The sequence below is a fragment of the Dipteris shenzhenensis genome, chromosome 12, assembly GCF_047967505.1.
Source record: "Dipteris shenzhenensis isolate YYH24624 ecotype China chromosome 12, Dip_SZ_1.0, whole genome shotgun sequence".
Lineage (NCBI taxonomy): Eukaryota > Viridiplantae > Streptophyta > Polypodiopsida > Gleicheniales > Dipteridaceae > Dipteris > Dipteris shenzhenensis.
In genome coordinates, this window is record NC_141607.1 from 14,481,341 (window position 1) to 14,496,664 (window position 15,324).

At 42.3% G+C, this 15,324-nt stretch overlaps 1 protein-coding gene across 1 annotated transcript in view; it reads right to left on the bottom strand.

The window, feature by feature from the left end:
• The window catches only part of EMB2016 (mRNA methyltransferase EMB2016), a 123,232-nt gene that overhangs the window by 95,916 nt on the left and 11,992 nt on the right, over positions 1 to 15,324 (bottom strand). Inside the window, exons 10-15 of the mRNA XM_087382883.1 lie at positions 10,201 to 10,286; positions 10,009 to 10,057; positions 9,846 to 9,909; positions 9,245 to 9,762; positions 9,043 to 9,142; positions 8,815 to 8,948 (exon numbers count right to left, since the gene is read on the bottom strand). Of these exons, the coding sequence (XP_087239009.1) occupies positions 8,815 to 8,948; positions 9,043 to 9,142; positions 9,245 to 9,762; positions 9,846 to 9,909; positions 10,009 to 10,057; positions 10,201 to 10,286 (951 nt within the window). The remainder of the gene's footprint in view (positions 1 to 8,814; positions 8,949 to 9,042; positions 9,143 to 9,244; positions 9,763 to 9,845; positions 9,910 to 10,008; positions 10,058 to 10,200; positions 10,287 to 15,324) is intronic.

Below are 15,324 nucleotides of genomic sequence, written 5' to 3' on the forward strand. Positions count from 1 at the left end.
TACTTATTCTATTAATAAAAATGTGCACACACACGTCTAAGTCATAGGGGCAATAGGAAGGGAAGGGTGCATTAAGGTGCATTAAATGGTAGATGCATGGGTCATAGGCTAAGGGTAGGTGTAAATGGAAAGATGGAACTTGAGTGATCTCAAGGGACATTAATCACCCTTTCAGTATGAATCTCACATAGCATTCTTCATTCACCTTGCATTCATCCGCCATCACACACACCTTACATGTAGGTCAAAACAAAAACAAGTACTCTCACGAGGGCGCTCTTCCCCATTGGAGGGCCAATCAGCATTCAAATTCTGCATGCATTGCACACATTTGCATTCTTAAGAAGGCTGCTTCTTCACATTTGGTATCAAAGCTTCGACGATCCACTACTGGGACAACAAGAGAGTGCATGGGACAGATGGCGAGAGGGCACGAGAAGACTGCGTGGAAGAGAGCCGCGGACGAAAGGCTGCACGGAAGGCACAAGAAGAGCGGAGTGCTACGCAGAAAGGCTATGCGCGAGCGGAAAGACATGCGTAAGGAAAGGCGCGGGGTACCAAATGGTGGCTTGCAAATTCCTGTGCGCAACAGCACCTTGGTTGGCGCATGCGTGAATTGAAGGTGAAGGTCGCTGCAACAACCCAGAAGAAACTTGGCTGTAAAGGGCGAGCTTGGAAGGCTCGCCACAGAAGGCTGGAAGGAAAGGTGTGAGTTTTGGAGGAAGATATTTCAGATCGTTGCAAACCCTGCATTTCAGAGGCCCTAAGGCAAGGGATTTCTTTGAATTTTCTGGTCTTTGGACCGGGAACGGGGTGAACCCCCCCGGTGCGAATAGACCCTTGAAACCCTTAAACCATGGGGAAAAGAGACTCCCCCCGTTCTCCCCAACAGAAAGTCGGATCGGAACAAGATTTTAAGGGGGTGATCCACCCACCAAGTACCCCCTATAACGGTATCTAGAGCTCCAATCCACTCAAAATAAGTAGCCCAAATGGAGCACACCAGTTTACAGCAGAAATACAAGAAGAAAAGCCTAAAAGAGAAGGAAGAAGAGGTCATTTGAAGTGGTTTTTTCACACAAGCGAAGCGGGAGTTGGATAAGTACCACCAACTCTACAACACTTGACTTTTGATGTAAAATAAACCCCTTTTTCTGAAATTACAGCAAGTCATTTTCTCTCTTGTATTACTAAAAGGAAAGAATGAAAGGAGAAAGGATATTTAATAATGAACTTGTCCTTTTTCCTCCACTACCAAAAGGAGATAGGGAGAGAACACCATCACCTCCTCCTGAAGAGGATAATGTAGATGGGACTAGTCGAGCTGGAGCCACTGCTTCAGACGGCATCAAATTTGGACATGTGATACTTATTCTATTAATAAAAATGTGCACACACGTGTCTAGGTCCTAGGGGCAATAGGAAGGGAAGGGTGAATTAAGGTGCATTCAATGGTAGATGCATGGGTCATAGGCTAAGGGTAGGTGTAAATGGGAAGATGGAACTTGAGTGATCTCAAGGGACATTAATGAAAGGGTATCACCCTTTCATTACGAAGCTCACATAGCATTCTTCATTCACCTTGCATTCATCCGCCATCTCATACACACTTTACATGTAGGTCAAAACAGAAACAAGTACTCTCACGAGGGCGCTCTTTCCCATTGGAGGGCCAATCGGCATTCAAATTCTGCATGCATTGCACACATTTGCATTCTTGAGAAGGCTGGTTCTTCACATTTGGTATTAGAGCTTCGACGATCCATTACCAGGACAGCAAGAGAGTGCGTGGGACAGATGACGAGAGGACACAAGAAGACTGCGTGCAAGAGAGCCGCGGAAGAAAGGCTGCACGGAAGGCACAAGAAGAGCGGAGTGCTACGCGGAAAGGCATGCATACCGAACGGTGGCCTGCAGATTCCTGTGCGCAACAGTGCCTTGGTTGGCGCATGCACGAATTACAGGTGAAGGTCGCTGCAACAACCCAGAAGGAACTTGGTTGTAAAGAGCGAGCTTGGAAGGCTTGCCACAAAAGGCTGGAAGGAAAGGTGTGAGTTTTGGAGGAAGATATTTCAGATCGTTGCAAACCCTGCATTTCGGAGGCCCTGAGGCAAGGAATTTCTCTGAATTTTCTGGTCTTTGGACGGGGAGCGGGGTGATCCCCCCCCCTGGGCCCCGGTGTGAATAGACCCTTAAAACCCTTAAACCGTGGGGAAAAGAAACTCCCCCTGTTCTCCCCAACAGAAAGTCGGATCAGAACAAGATTTTAAGGGAGTGATCCACCCACCAAGTACCCCCTGTAACGGTATCTAGAGCTCCAATCCACTCAAAAGAAGAAGAGGTCACTTGAAGTGGTTTTTTCACACAAGCGAAGCGGGAGTTGGATAAGTACCACCAACTCTACAACACTTGACTTTTGATGTAAAATAAACCCCTTTTTCTGAAATTACAGCAAGTCATTTTCTCTCTTGTATTACTAAAAGGAAAGAATGGAAGGAGAATGGATATTTAATAATGAACTTGTCATTTTTCCTCCACTACCAAAAGGAGATAGGGAGAGAACACCATCACCTCCTCCTAAAGAGGATAATGTAGATGAGAGTTACACACATATTGAGTATGATAACCCACATATAGAATTACCTTCATCTCTCCTTCAAGAATCTCTTGATAGGGAGTCTTCCTTCAGAAATGAAGGGAGAAACGAGTCCATCCAAGAGCAAGGCGCCGAGTTTACGCCTTTAACTCAAAATCCCGTACACATGGATTATAATCCAAGTACAAGGAGAGAGGAGTCTCCCATTGATAAGCTCATTTCTCAGGTTAGCCATATGATTGAACAGTCCATTATGACAGAATTTGGGACTAAGAGAGTGCTGAATTTGAGGGATGAAGATTTAGGTACCCCCTTGAAGAGAGTCAAATTTCAACCTCGAGAGAGAATAGAGTTCCCAAAGTATGATGGAGTAAGAGAGGCGGATAAAATCCTCAATTGGGTTCGCCATTTTGAGCTATATTTTGCCCATCAAGATAACGAGAAACTTGCTCTTGCCACACTGCATCTACAAAAGGATGCTTTGATGTGGTGGTCTTTATCACCAACGGGAAAAGAGCCTATCCTTCAATGGTCCAACTTTGTAGAGCAGTTGAAGGCCACTTTCATGTCTCCAAGGCATGAACAATAATTGACCTTCCGCTGGGAAAGGTTCAGGCAATTTGATAACGATAGTAATGCTGAATTTACAGCTAGGTTCTGAAAACTCTCTTTAGAGTTACCTAAGAAGAGCGAGGATGATAGAAGGAAGAAGTATTTAGCAGCCCTAACCCCGAAAGTGAGGTATGAGGTTGAAATGTCCAACCCAACCACCCTTACAGACCTCACTAAGTTGGCTGAGATTGCTGAGAGAAAAGTGAATCCTCGAAAACCTTTCAACAAAGGAAAAGAGAAAGCTATTGTACAAAATGTTAACAACCAATCATGTCCTGGATAAATACCATTTCCTTCCATTACTGACGATGAGAAGAAAAAGCTAATTAAGGAGGGTAAATGTTTCAGACGTAAGAAACATAAACCAGGACATCTATGGCATAAATGTCCTCAAAATTGCCAAAACGAATTAGGTAAAAGGGAAGGCAAAGTATCCAAGCAGGAGGGTGAGGCTGCTACCTTCTCATCCCAAGACTCTGCGGTGAACATAGAACCAAGAGTAAATGCTATCCATTCAGCCAACACTGGTGTATGGATGTGTGACCTGAATAGAGAGTAGGCATATTCACTGTAGAGTATGAACAAAGAATAAATATTTTTATCCTCCATGTAGAGCGTCTAATAGGATGAATAGGGCTGAAATAGAAGAGTTGGGAAAAAGAGATTGAAGGTCTATAGTTTCTATAGACTAAGTAGCTCTCCATCGCAAAATCATCTATAGCCAAGGTCTACCTAGTTTAATGAAACATTTGGGTGAGAGAATCGTTTTAATACTAACCACTTTGTTGAGAATATGTTTCAGCTTATTGAGCAAGTTACTATAAAGAGATTTCAGCAGCTTGGAACTGATGCATATCATAAAGTAGCTTATGCAACCAAGCTACCTCACATGTAGCCATTGTTGCACCCCTGTACTCAACCTCTGTGCTCGACAAGGCAATTGTAGGCTGTTTCTTGTTGCTCCAAGTGAGTGCAACACTCCCAAAAGAGAACATATATCCACTTGTAGATCGTCTATCAGAAATACTACCAGCCCAATCAGCATCAGTGTATTCATGCAACTGTATCTAAACCCTAATCTCATAAAATAATCCATACTGCAATGTGGACTTCACATACCTCAGTATGCATCTAGCCGCATCCAAATGCAATTTTCTTGGAGCGTGCATAAACTAACTTACCAACCCAACAACATAGCTCAAATCTGGCCTGGTAATAGTCATATAAATCAAACTTCCTACCATGCATCTGTACATAGTAGGGTCTTCCAAAAGCTCACCTACATCTGCGCTCAATCAGAACTTGAAGATGGGATTTAATTTTTGATTCAGAAGAGATCGTGTACAACCTAGAGGAGACTATTTGCAGTTATGAAGAGGAGATGCAAATGCAGAAGCAAAAGAGACGCGTACGCAAGAGAAAGAGACAAGAAAGAATCCAAAAGAGGACTTCTGGCCATTCAAGCAGGAGGGAGTGTCATGACAAGAGAAATCACTAATCCATGATTAGTAGACATTAAAAAATTAATATATATTATACGCCAATGGTGTAGCATGCATCTGTATTTATGATGGACACCAACCAATTTGTTATGGCGATTAGTAGACATTAAAACATTAATATATATTATACGCCAATGGTGTAGCATGCATCTGTATTTATGATGGACACCAACCAATTTGTTATGGCGGTGGATCATCTGAGTAGATAGGACTAGTCGAGCTGTGGCCACTGCTTCAAACGGCATCAAATTTGGACATGTGATACTTGTTCTATTAATAAAAATGTGCACACACATGTCTAGGTCCTAGGGACAATAGGAAGGGAAGGGTGCATTAGAGTGCATTGAATGGTAGATGCATGGGTCATAGGCTAAGGGTAGGTGTAAATGGGAAGATGGAACTTGAGTGATCTCAAGGGACATTAATGAAAGGGTATCACCCTTTCATTATGAATCTCACATAGCATTCTTCATTCACCTTGCATACATCCGCCATCTCACACACACCTTGCATGTAGGTCAAAACAGAAACAAGTACTCTCACGAGGGCACTCTTTCCCATTTAAGGGCCAATCGGCATTCAAATTCTGCATGCATTGCACACATTTGCATTCTTGAGAAGGCTGGTTCTTCACAAATACACTGAACAAACACATAAAACCCCACAAAGGAAAGAAGAACCTCATACAAATGAGTCAGATGAGTCCAAGCCAAAGGTGGGTAAGTCAATGGCTACATCAAGGGAAGCAAAGTCTATGGAATTACATCAATAGTGCACGAGGTGGAAGTTCAACACAGGTTACCATCACCAAGATCCTTAGCTGGGTCCACAAACTCCTCATCAAAGTCATCACGCATTTTGCCAACCATGGCATCATTGGCCCCAATGTTGTCCTCCTCAAGGAGAGGCTCCTTGCGCTTTACAAGGATTGCAAAGCAGTTTGGAGAGGCAGAAAGTCGTAGGTGAGAGGTGTGTGATGCAAGGGAGAGGACGTAGGCATCTACGATACGACCCACTATCCAAATCCAAGCATAGGAAGAGTGGAGAGTAGGGATGTCAAGGTGGAGGTGGAGGGACAGCTGGATAGGATATGATGTGTCTAGTCCTCCTAGGGCAATCTGTGACAAAATGATGTGTCTAGTCCTCCTAGTACTCAAAATGTCTACATATATGTGCAGTGATTTTGAGAGCGAGTGACCTCCATCTGTGGTCTATAAAGAGGCCCATCACGTATATGAAGAGCAATCAAGTATCTTAGCACTCCGTCTTCCTATATATATGTTTAGGTTTGTATTTCCTCTGTTTTCAAACATTCAATGGCAGTGAACCCTTGCAACTTGTTGCATTGTGATGCTTATATATACCTAGATGGATCCAAGAACATTCCCAAACTCATCCTCTAAAAACACAACATAGTGCAGTTTCAATCTCATGATAGTCACTCACAAGGTTGAAAACCATAAACTCCATCACGCATAGCAGGGACTAGCTACTATGACATCCTCACTGACGCCATCAGCGCCCAATAATGGGTGTACACCATAGTATAAAAATATGCTCTCACACATACAAACCCACACACCCACACATACTTGAGCATCCATTTATACAAAGTCTTCATACTAAGTTTCTGTCGGCACTCCGAAGATGAAGGGCAGACTCAGCCATGACGAAGGCTAGCACTAAAGGAGAAGGCTAATCAAAAAGTAGTCCAAAATCTCTTCATTCAAGTAACAACTACTTGTGAAGTCTAAACGATTGCATTTTAGCCTCTCCCAAACGAGCATCTAAATCTAGCTGATAGGGCAACGCAGCATTTTAAGATAGAAAGAATTATCACAATACCAGTAGGCCGCAACATGGACGAAAACTTCACAAGGTGAAATCTGCATGTCCACTAATATGGCAGAAGCATATACCTAGATGAATCCAAGAACGTTCCCAAACTCATCCTCTAAAAACACAACATAGTGCAGTTTCAATCTCATGATAGTCACTCATAAGGTTGAAGACCATAAACTCCATCACCCATAGTAGGGACTAGCTACTATGACATCCCCACTGACATCATCAGCGCCCAACAATGGGTGTAGACCATAGTATAAAAATATGTTCTCACACATACAAATCCACACACCCACACATACTTGAGCATTATACTTATCTTGTTACATTATACTTCCTACGATTCCATGTGCAATGTTGCTTGGTGAGCCACCAGCATAGTTGCCATAAGTCGTGTTCCATTGGCTTAGTGAAGTGTGAAAAAGTTTTTGAACACTTTGGCATTTTGCTATTTTGACATCTTAAATTAGCCTCAAATGTCTGAAATGGGGAGAATGTCTAAATACGGGCGGGGCGGTTGCTTTTCATTACTTCTCTTTTGCTGGCTGTTGCTTTGCTTCCCCAACTAGCACACTCTTAAGATCCTAGCCCTCTTAGTTTCATCTTGTTAAGTGCTCAAGAGAATGCGGGTGAACGTGAGTATGTTGAGTTGTGGACTGAGTCTTCAGTTTAACCCTCATCATAAAATATATTTAAGTTTTTGCCATCATGCATGGTTTCCAAGCATTGGCTAGTCATCAATCATGTTTGTAAACTCTATGTTGTGGCATGAAATTGTTAAAGGGGTCATAAGCATAGAGAAGCTATAGCACAAGCGAGTGAACCAAGCAGACTCACTCCACAATTGCTCACTCAACAGTCTCCTTCAGCGCCATTGCAGTCTTCGCCAAAATAGTTGCTTTGGTGCGAAGGGTAGTGACAACAGAGCAGAAGGATATGGAATTACGTTGCTGCAATCGCATCCTAGATTTCCCTTTATGTAATTGCAATTCACTCTCGAACATGCATACGCACACCAACATGCACGCAAGTGCATGCATGTGCGTGCCCATATACGCACCCTTACATAGGTCATTTCTAGAGCTCTCTTCCTCCTTCCTCTTTCCCTTTTTTGCAGGAGGCGGATTGCTTTAATAGAGATTTGCCTCGGCCTTCTACCTTGGATCCATGGAATGGTATCAATTGATCCCTCCCCGTCCATCCCCAAACCTTCACTGGCTGAAAAAGGTAATTTCTTTCATGGAAGACGGGCTCAGAGTTCTCTAGGCAAACATCATGTTAGAGCATAGATATACTTTGATTGGTAGAGTATTTGGCTTTCTTTTTTTTAAGAGCTAGTGTAGAGATTTATAGCTCGTAGTGCTTCCTTCAAATTAGGTGCCTCACCTTAAAGACATCGGACTCGTTTGTAGGAGCATCTTCGAACTTGATTTTGATGCCCTCAAGGTTGCCAAATCCGTTCTTGCTGTTAGCTCCCTTGCCATTGGAAGAGGCAAGAAGGCGTTTATGTTTCCTTCTCGCCTCACCTTGGTCCTGTTGTTGAGGACTAGAATTACTCTATCCTCACCCTCCGCTCTCCAAGCCTTCCTAAAGTTTCTATCAAGCTCCTCAATCCTACTGGAGAGGTTCTCCCCTTTTTACACTACACTCCACATCCTCTATCTAATCGTACAAATTCAGATTTTTGTTGTTCTAAGGTCCAAAATTCCACAATGAAAATAAAAGAGAAAACAAAAAACAGGAAAAATGAGCTAACAAATTTTTTTTGAAAAACAAAAGGTAGACATACCAGCAAGCAAAGCAATGCTTATGTCGTCATCAGTGCCCAAGCATAAGCAGCTATACTAGGTTTCTAAGGACCCGTGGAGCCAATTGGGCAAACCCAGTGCTTACTAAAATACGTCAATTAAACAAAAGGGAAAGATAACAAGAAATAAAGAAGAAAGAAAGAAGGTGAATAACCAAAAAACAAAAAACAAATCAAGAAACAAAAGAGACCAAAAAACAGGAATAAAATCTCTCTCTCTCTCTCCCTCTCTTTCTCTCAGAAAGAATGACAGAATGAATGAATTATTTAAAACATAAAAAACTAAAGGAACAATTTTACACTTATGTACCGCTTCCTACAATACTTAGAAAGCACATGCATACTCAATTTAACTCTTTGAATGAAACCGGTTTGCAACCACTAAAAAGAGTCTGCAGACTAGATGATACACAAGAGGGAGTCAATTTTCCCATTCATGGAAGATTAAATACCTGTAGTCTTTTAAGCAGGTTCAGCAAAAGTAAGAGGGTGGGCAGCAATAGACCCAAGAACGACTGTTCTCTCCCCTGCTCTAAAATCATTTCAGTTATTCCATCACCTTCACTATCTTCTTCCACTATGTAATCTGTTTCAACATTAGAGAAAGTTCCAATATTAATCTTTTGCAGGACATACAACTCAAGCAAGTCCATAGCAGCGCTCTAAGTTGATCTGCGCACCATAGTCACTTGTTGAAGTCTGTAAAAAGCCAACCCCGTATTCCAAAAGAATGTACAGGATTGACATGGCTCCTTCTCCATAGAAAACTGCAGCCATACCCTTCTCAACAGCAAAAGTCAATAAGATAGCCTATAGCAATTGCAATAAATTCAGGATGCTTAGCTGTACTTTTGAATTTCAAAGATAATTGTAGAAACCTACAGGGTGACATGATATCGAAGACATGATACGCATTGAAACCGTTAGTTGTATGACAGCTGTATCAGGAAGAACAGTTCCCAAAGCTCCCAGCATGACACCTCTTCCCAACAAAATATCAACTGTGGGAAGCTCTGTGCTTCCGGCTGATTCACCCATTGTGTTGTCTGGCTCAACAGCGTCAGAAGTTGGCAGCCCCCCAACAGCCACTGAGGTGACACTACCAGCAACTAATGCTGCAGCATATCGTAGAAGGCCAACTGGTCCCTTCTTGTGAAATATAACTGCCGCATCCACCCAGTCAAGGAGACGGGCACAAAGCGCATCTTTACTACCTGATCCTAAAGCATGACTACCAACTGCTATGTCAATTGTTGTTGGAGAGCAATACTGAAGTGCCTTCTGCAAGGACAAGGCATGGGGTATCCATGCAGCAAGGCTGCTGGCAATTGGATCCATAAGTATAACCTGCACGACCTCTGCCGCCGAATGTAGAACAGCCCTTTTTAATGCATGGCCTTCTGCACTCACGAAGCATCTGATCAGATAGAAACTACAACTCAGTTGCAACAAGGGAGACATGAAGCTTATGAGATCATAAAACCTTTTATATCAGCCATGACAGAATGAGATTCAGGTTGCAAAGCTTCCATCATTATAAGGAAGACCTGAAATGATGATAAAGACAAACCAATTGTTATGATTGGGAGCTATAGATATCAAAAATCACACCGGTCCCTGTGTGTTGCAATAAGACACAATGATACCTCAGGAAAGTGTGCAATAGCCGACAAAGCTTGTTTTCCAGTCTCTGATCTACAAATCTCCCACACCATCCTTTTGCCTCAGAAAACATAATACTTGGGAAACATGAAATCAAATATACTTGAATGTAACACATCTATCAGAAGCATGAGAAACCTAGTTGATATCTTCTATTACAAACTCATCATCTTCACCTTGAGAATACAGAAAGCTCCCACAGTACCCAGAGAAAACTTTCTGAGCTTGGAGATGTATCAAGCAAGCGATCAATGGCACCAACCTGTGAAACACCATACATCATTTTACTCTATATGATAATCTCAACCTGAGGTTCCTTGCCACAGTACAAAATAGACGGACTCCATTTTCACCTCAATAACTGAAAGTCTCTCTACAACAGAAACATAGGATTGTGTAATTATGTTTACTTGAGATAGCCGTATATTAAGATGCATCCAGGAACATGCCTAAACTCATCATCTAAAGGAAAAATTAGAAGTGCAGCTACCTACCTACTATGACATGCCCAGCACCACTGGTAGCGAAAAACAGTTTTCTGACTTAAGAAAAAAAGATGACCCTTGAACAACACATTTCAATGCATAAATATGCAAGTTATGGTTTTTTAAGCTAACAAGCACAGATTTTGGTCGGCTCCTTCAAGTAAGACAAAGCAAAATCCCATCCCGTTTTTGTCAATTTAGGCCCTTACAATGTATATATATATATACCCTAAAACTAGCTTTTCTAAGCACAGACCAGCATATGCCCAATTGTGAGTTTCCAGATATTGCATAAAACACAAAGGGTACATGTGGTATAGTTATAAAAGGTCTTACTCAAGGCTCTCATTTGAAAACATAATCGATTTGATGAAAACTAGTGATTTGATCCCCCCCTTTCCCATTCACATTCCATCATTGTTGTGAACTAGTATAAAAGCTAATGAGGTCCACATTGTTGTGTAAGCAGAACGATCTTTGTGATAATCAGAGCACTGCGTGCTATCCAGCTCTATGAATGTGTTCTCGTACCATAGAGCCCATTAGAAATGGATCCACATGGGTTTGGTAGTCAAATGCAGTAGCAAGATCTGCTCATAAGTGATATAGCAGCAGGCAGCAGTGCAAGTCTGTACTAGAACTTTGATTACACAACAGGCTAAGGAAGCGAGCAGAGCTGATGGCGCCTTAATCTACAGGAGGAAGTAAAGGCTCTGATACCAATGATAAGACTAGCGAGGCCCGCCTACTTTGTCACGCAAACTCATGATAATGAAGAAGACCAAGAAGGATAGGACTATGAAGCGCACACATTGATAGAGATATCTGGGCGACCCACTCACACACCTTCCCTCCTTAAACCAAGGTTTGTCAATCCCTCAAATCAAGGGGTTAGGGTGATACCTAACAAAGCTCGACTTATAACACCATCACCCACACTCATCATTTGTAGGGTTGCACAGGATGGACTCCTTGGGATATCGGCACTTAGAGCAACCCTATGCTATGCCTGGCCTAACACTTGAACCGGTGGACTTTTGTGGTGTGGGACACAAGGGTTGTTGCCATGCACATGGCCCTTTTTTGCTTATCCTCAAGATTGGAGGGTGATCCTTTACATTGGATCTATGGCTGGTCACCTCGATTTACGTCCATTTACTCTGTTGAATTTGCCAGATAGTGTTAAGCAGGCATGCACATGTCCAAGAAGTCTTGTGTAAAACAGTTGTTTCTTATCCAAAGACCAGTTCAAGGAGAAATCTCCCTCTCTTTTACAACTTTTATCTTTATCATCACTCCAAGAAGCCTTGTGTAGATGAAGGAAAAGTGTGCTTCATTTCTACAATTCTCCATCTTTATCATCACAATCCTCTTCTGGGAGGGGGATGCTATTTTGCAGGCATGGTGACTATTTCACTCATCTGCTCTGTAGAATCGAAAATCCCCAAGGCCGTGCCCCTACCTCTTCTGCCTACAAGTTTCCCCCTAGATGGAAGTGAAAGTTAAAATTCCTGTCTTGAGATGCAGTTGCAGCTCGATGCTTCCAGACTGCTTGAAGGCAGAGAGAAATTTTATTGGTTGTTCACACTGTTGCAGCATCGTCTTACTTCGATACATTTTTTGTTTACAGCATGCACGAGTCCCTGAAGGTGCAGAGATTTGGACTGCCACCTTTCCGTTTCATTCTGTTCGATTTGACATTCAAATCTTGTAGCAGTGCTTATACACCAGTACTTCCAGCAGCTCAAGCATATTACATCTATTTATGTCTACTGGCTGAAGGTGCACGATTGAATCTACAGCATCTATATATACCTAGATGAATCCAGGAACATTCCCAAACTCATCCTCTAAAAACACAACATAGTGCAGTTTCAATCTCATGATAGGGACTAGCTACTATGACATCCCCACTGACGTCATCAGCGCCCAACAGTGGGTGTAGACCATAGTATAAAAATATGCTCTCACACATACAAATCCACACACCCACACATACTTGAGCATCCATTTATACAAAGTCTTCGTACTGAGTTTCTGTCGGCACTCTGGTGGTGAAGGGCATCTGCAGGTCTAGCTTCTGAAGGTCCAGTATGGCATCTATAGCGTCACCCTACGAATTGTAGCTGGGTATATACATCAGTCAGCTCTATTGGCCTCGCTAGCTTCCATGATCTGCTACTTTTGCTTCTCGAGGCAATTGTCTGTCATAGCGACTGAGCCATTGTAATGGTTGACTGTTTTTGAAAGTTTACATGCTTCTGGTATGAGCATAAATTTGGCGGATTACGTCCATTGTCCACCGACTGAAGGATGGCAAAAGCTGTTATCTTCATGGGATTTCTTTAATTCATGCTAGCTGCCAGCGCCTCAGCTGGTTCTCATCCTCTGTAGTTCTTTTGAACAAACATCTCATGCGTCAATGCTCTCTATCTTGGCATGTTTTGATCACCCAGATGCTCCAAGACCTATTCTCTCAGCTATGATCTCATCAATGGATGTTCTGTGGGGACCTTTTACCCATGTATGCCACTTGCAGATTCCGATCAGTCATTCTGCAAGCTGAAGTCTGAGTATCAATTGGCTGATTCTGTCTATTGATTAAAGGCTCAACATAACTCTGCAGCAATGTTCCAATGCAACATTTCCACGGATGCTTTTCTGTTTTGAGCACACCTTTTGGCCGTGCTACAGCTTTGCAACTTACAGCTTTGATCATTGGATTCTACTCTCCTCAAGTCATCTCTGCTCCCGTGCCATCATCTCATGGCATGATTTTCTTTGGCATCAGCAATTCGGATTCTGGTTGATCGTTAAGCATGCAGATGCACGCTGCATCTCTGATGTCTTGTGGGGTGGTATACACCTGCTGATTGCCCACAGGCCACAGCTCATATGTATAGACTCACACCAAAGTGTCCCTAAGCTAGGGGCACCCATACACTGCATATTGGGATCATAACATTCTCCCACCACAAAATAACCCGACACTAAGAAGTTATATAGGTGGCGCCAAGTTTGTGTCCACCCAAAGACTACAATTTCTACCCCACATCTAGCACAAGTGTTTGTGAAGAATTTTATTTAGCCTTTATGGATTACCAGCTCAGATCATTAGTGACCGTGATCCTGAGTCAACAAGTCATTTCTGGCAACAAGTGTTCAAAAAGTTGGACACTAAGATGAGTATGCGTTCATCCAAACATCTCGAGTCAATGGAGCAAGTTAATCCGATCCTTGAGGATATCCTCTGTGCATTTGTCTCTTGAAAACAATCTCCTTGAGGATAGTATCTTCCCATGGCTGCGTTTGAATATATTATAGTGCAAAGCATAGAGTCCATTTCTTTTAACGTATGGACTCCAATCAAAGGCTCCATGGACCATTGGTCTGCAAAACAAAAAGGTATGAGCTGCCATACATTGCATATTAAGTTAAAGTAACATTGCACTCCTTTTAAAGGGTCCCCTGCTTGCACCTAATCTCATACCAGTTGCCATGATCTTGGGGTCATGATATTTCTCCCACCCCAAAACAACCTCACTACACAAATGCGACACTCTCCCAAAAGTCGTCACTACTTGATTTTTCCTTCTAAGAAGCTCATGAACTACCCTGTTCCCTATAATACAAAACTATTTCTCTTGAGGGATAAACAAGACAGATCATGCCAGTAGACAAGGTCCTCAACTGAAAATAAGCTATCAGCTGTGCCTAACATATCTTTTAGGAGACTAAAGCGGAGCTAGATATACCCTCACAACCCTAGTTCACAAGTTGCCTTATTAATCATGTGGATCATCCAAAATGGACCACAATAATGAGCTTAATGGCTGATAAACTTAACCAGTTCTTACACCCCCATAATCTTTTGCAATCTAAAGGTCGTACTAGCCCTATGCAAACACTCAAGGTAAGCACTGCTGATTTTCGTAAACTGAACTCTATTATATGCTGTGCAAAGATCCTCCTTCGTAAATTGCAACATGTCCTATTGCAATTGCAGAAAAACAGGAGCCACTCAAACATTATGTTCTGCAGACAATAGTCCATGGAGCCTTAGGCTAGAACCCATAGATAAACACAAGTGGGCTAAGCTAAGTGGCTAAATGTTTTGCACTATTATACCCAAACTCATCAATGGGAAGATATTCTTCTCAATCAGATTGCTTCCGTGAGACACCGCTAAGCATATTTTTATGCAATCTGATTAACCCGTTCCATCTGTCCATCAGGATGTTCAGAAAAACTCATACTCAGCTTAGTGTCCAATTGTAGCCAGAAATGACTCGTGAACTTAGAACCACAATCACTAATGATTGCAGCTGGTAATCCAGAAAGACTAAATGATTTTTCCACAAACACCTGGGCCAGTAAAGGTCATTCCAATGATCAAGCATTCATAGCTTCAGATAGAATCTAGTATCAATATCAAATCCGATACTATTACCAAATTCGGCACCATTACCAAATCTAGTACCTACATAGAATCTGGTACTAGTAGCATAGATCCAGTTCCAACACCAAATCTACAATTGTTGATGCTCTTGTTTGCTCATCCTAACATGTTACTTAATGATATAGCTCCTTCAATGAAGCCAATATGCTTCCTTCAATCCATTAAAATCCACGACAAATGGTAAAAGGATGCGTGCACACATGCATTGACTAAATTGCCTCCAACACACTCTTCAAAGCTCCGCATGTAGAGCTCCGAAAATTCACAGAGACTAATCCTCATGCATACCGAGGAAATTCACCTAAATTCAAGCAACAGAGTGGCTCCAAACCAATTGGAACATGCTCCTAGGGCTA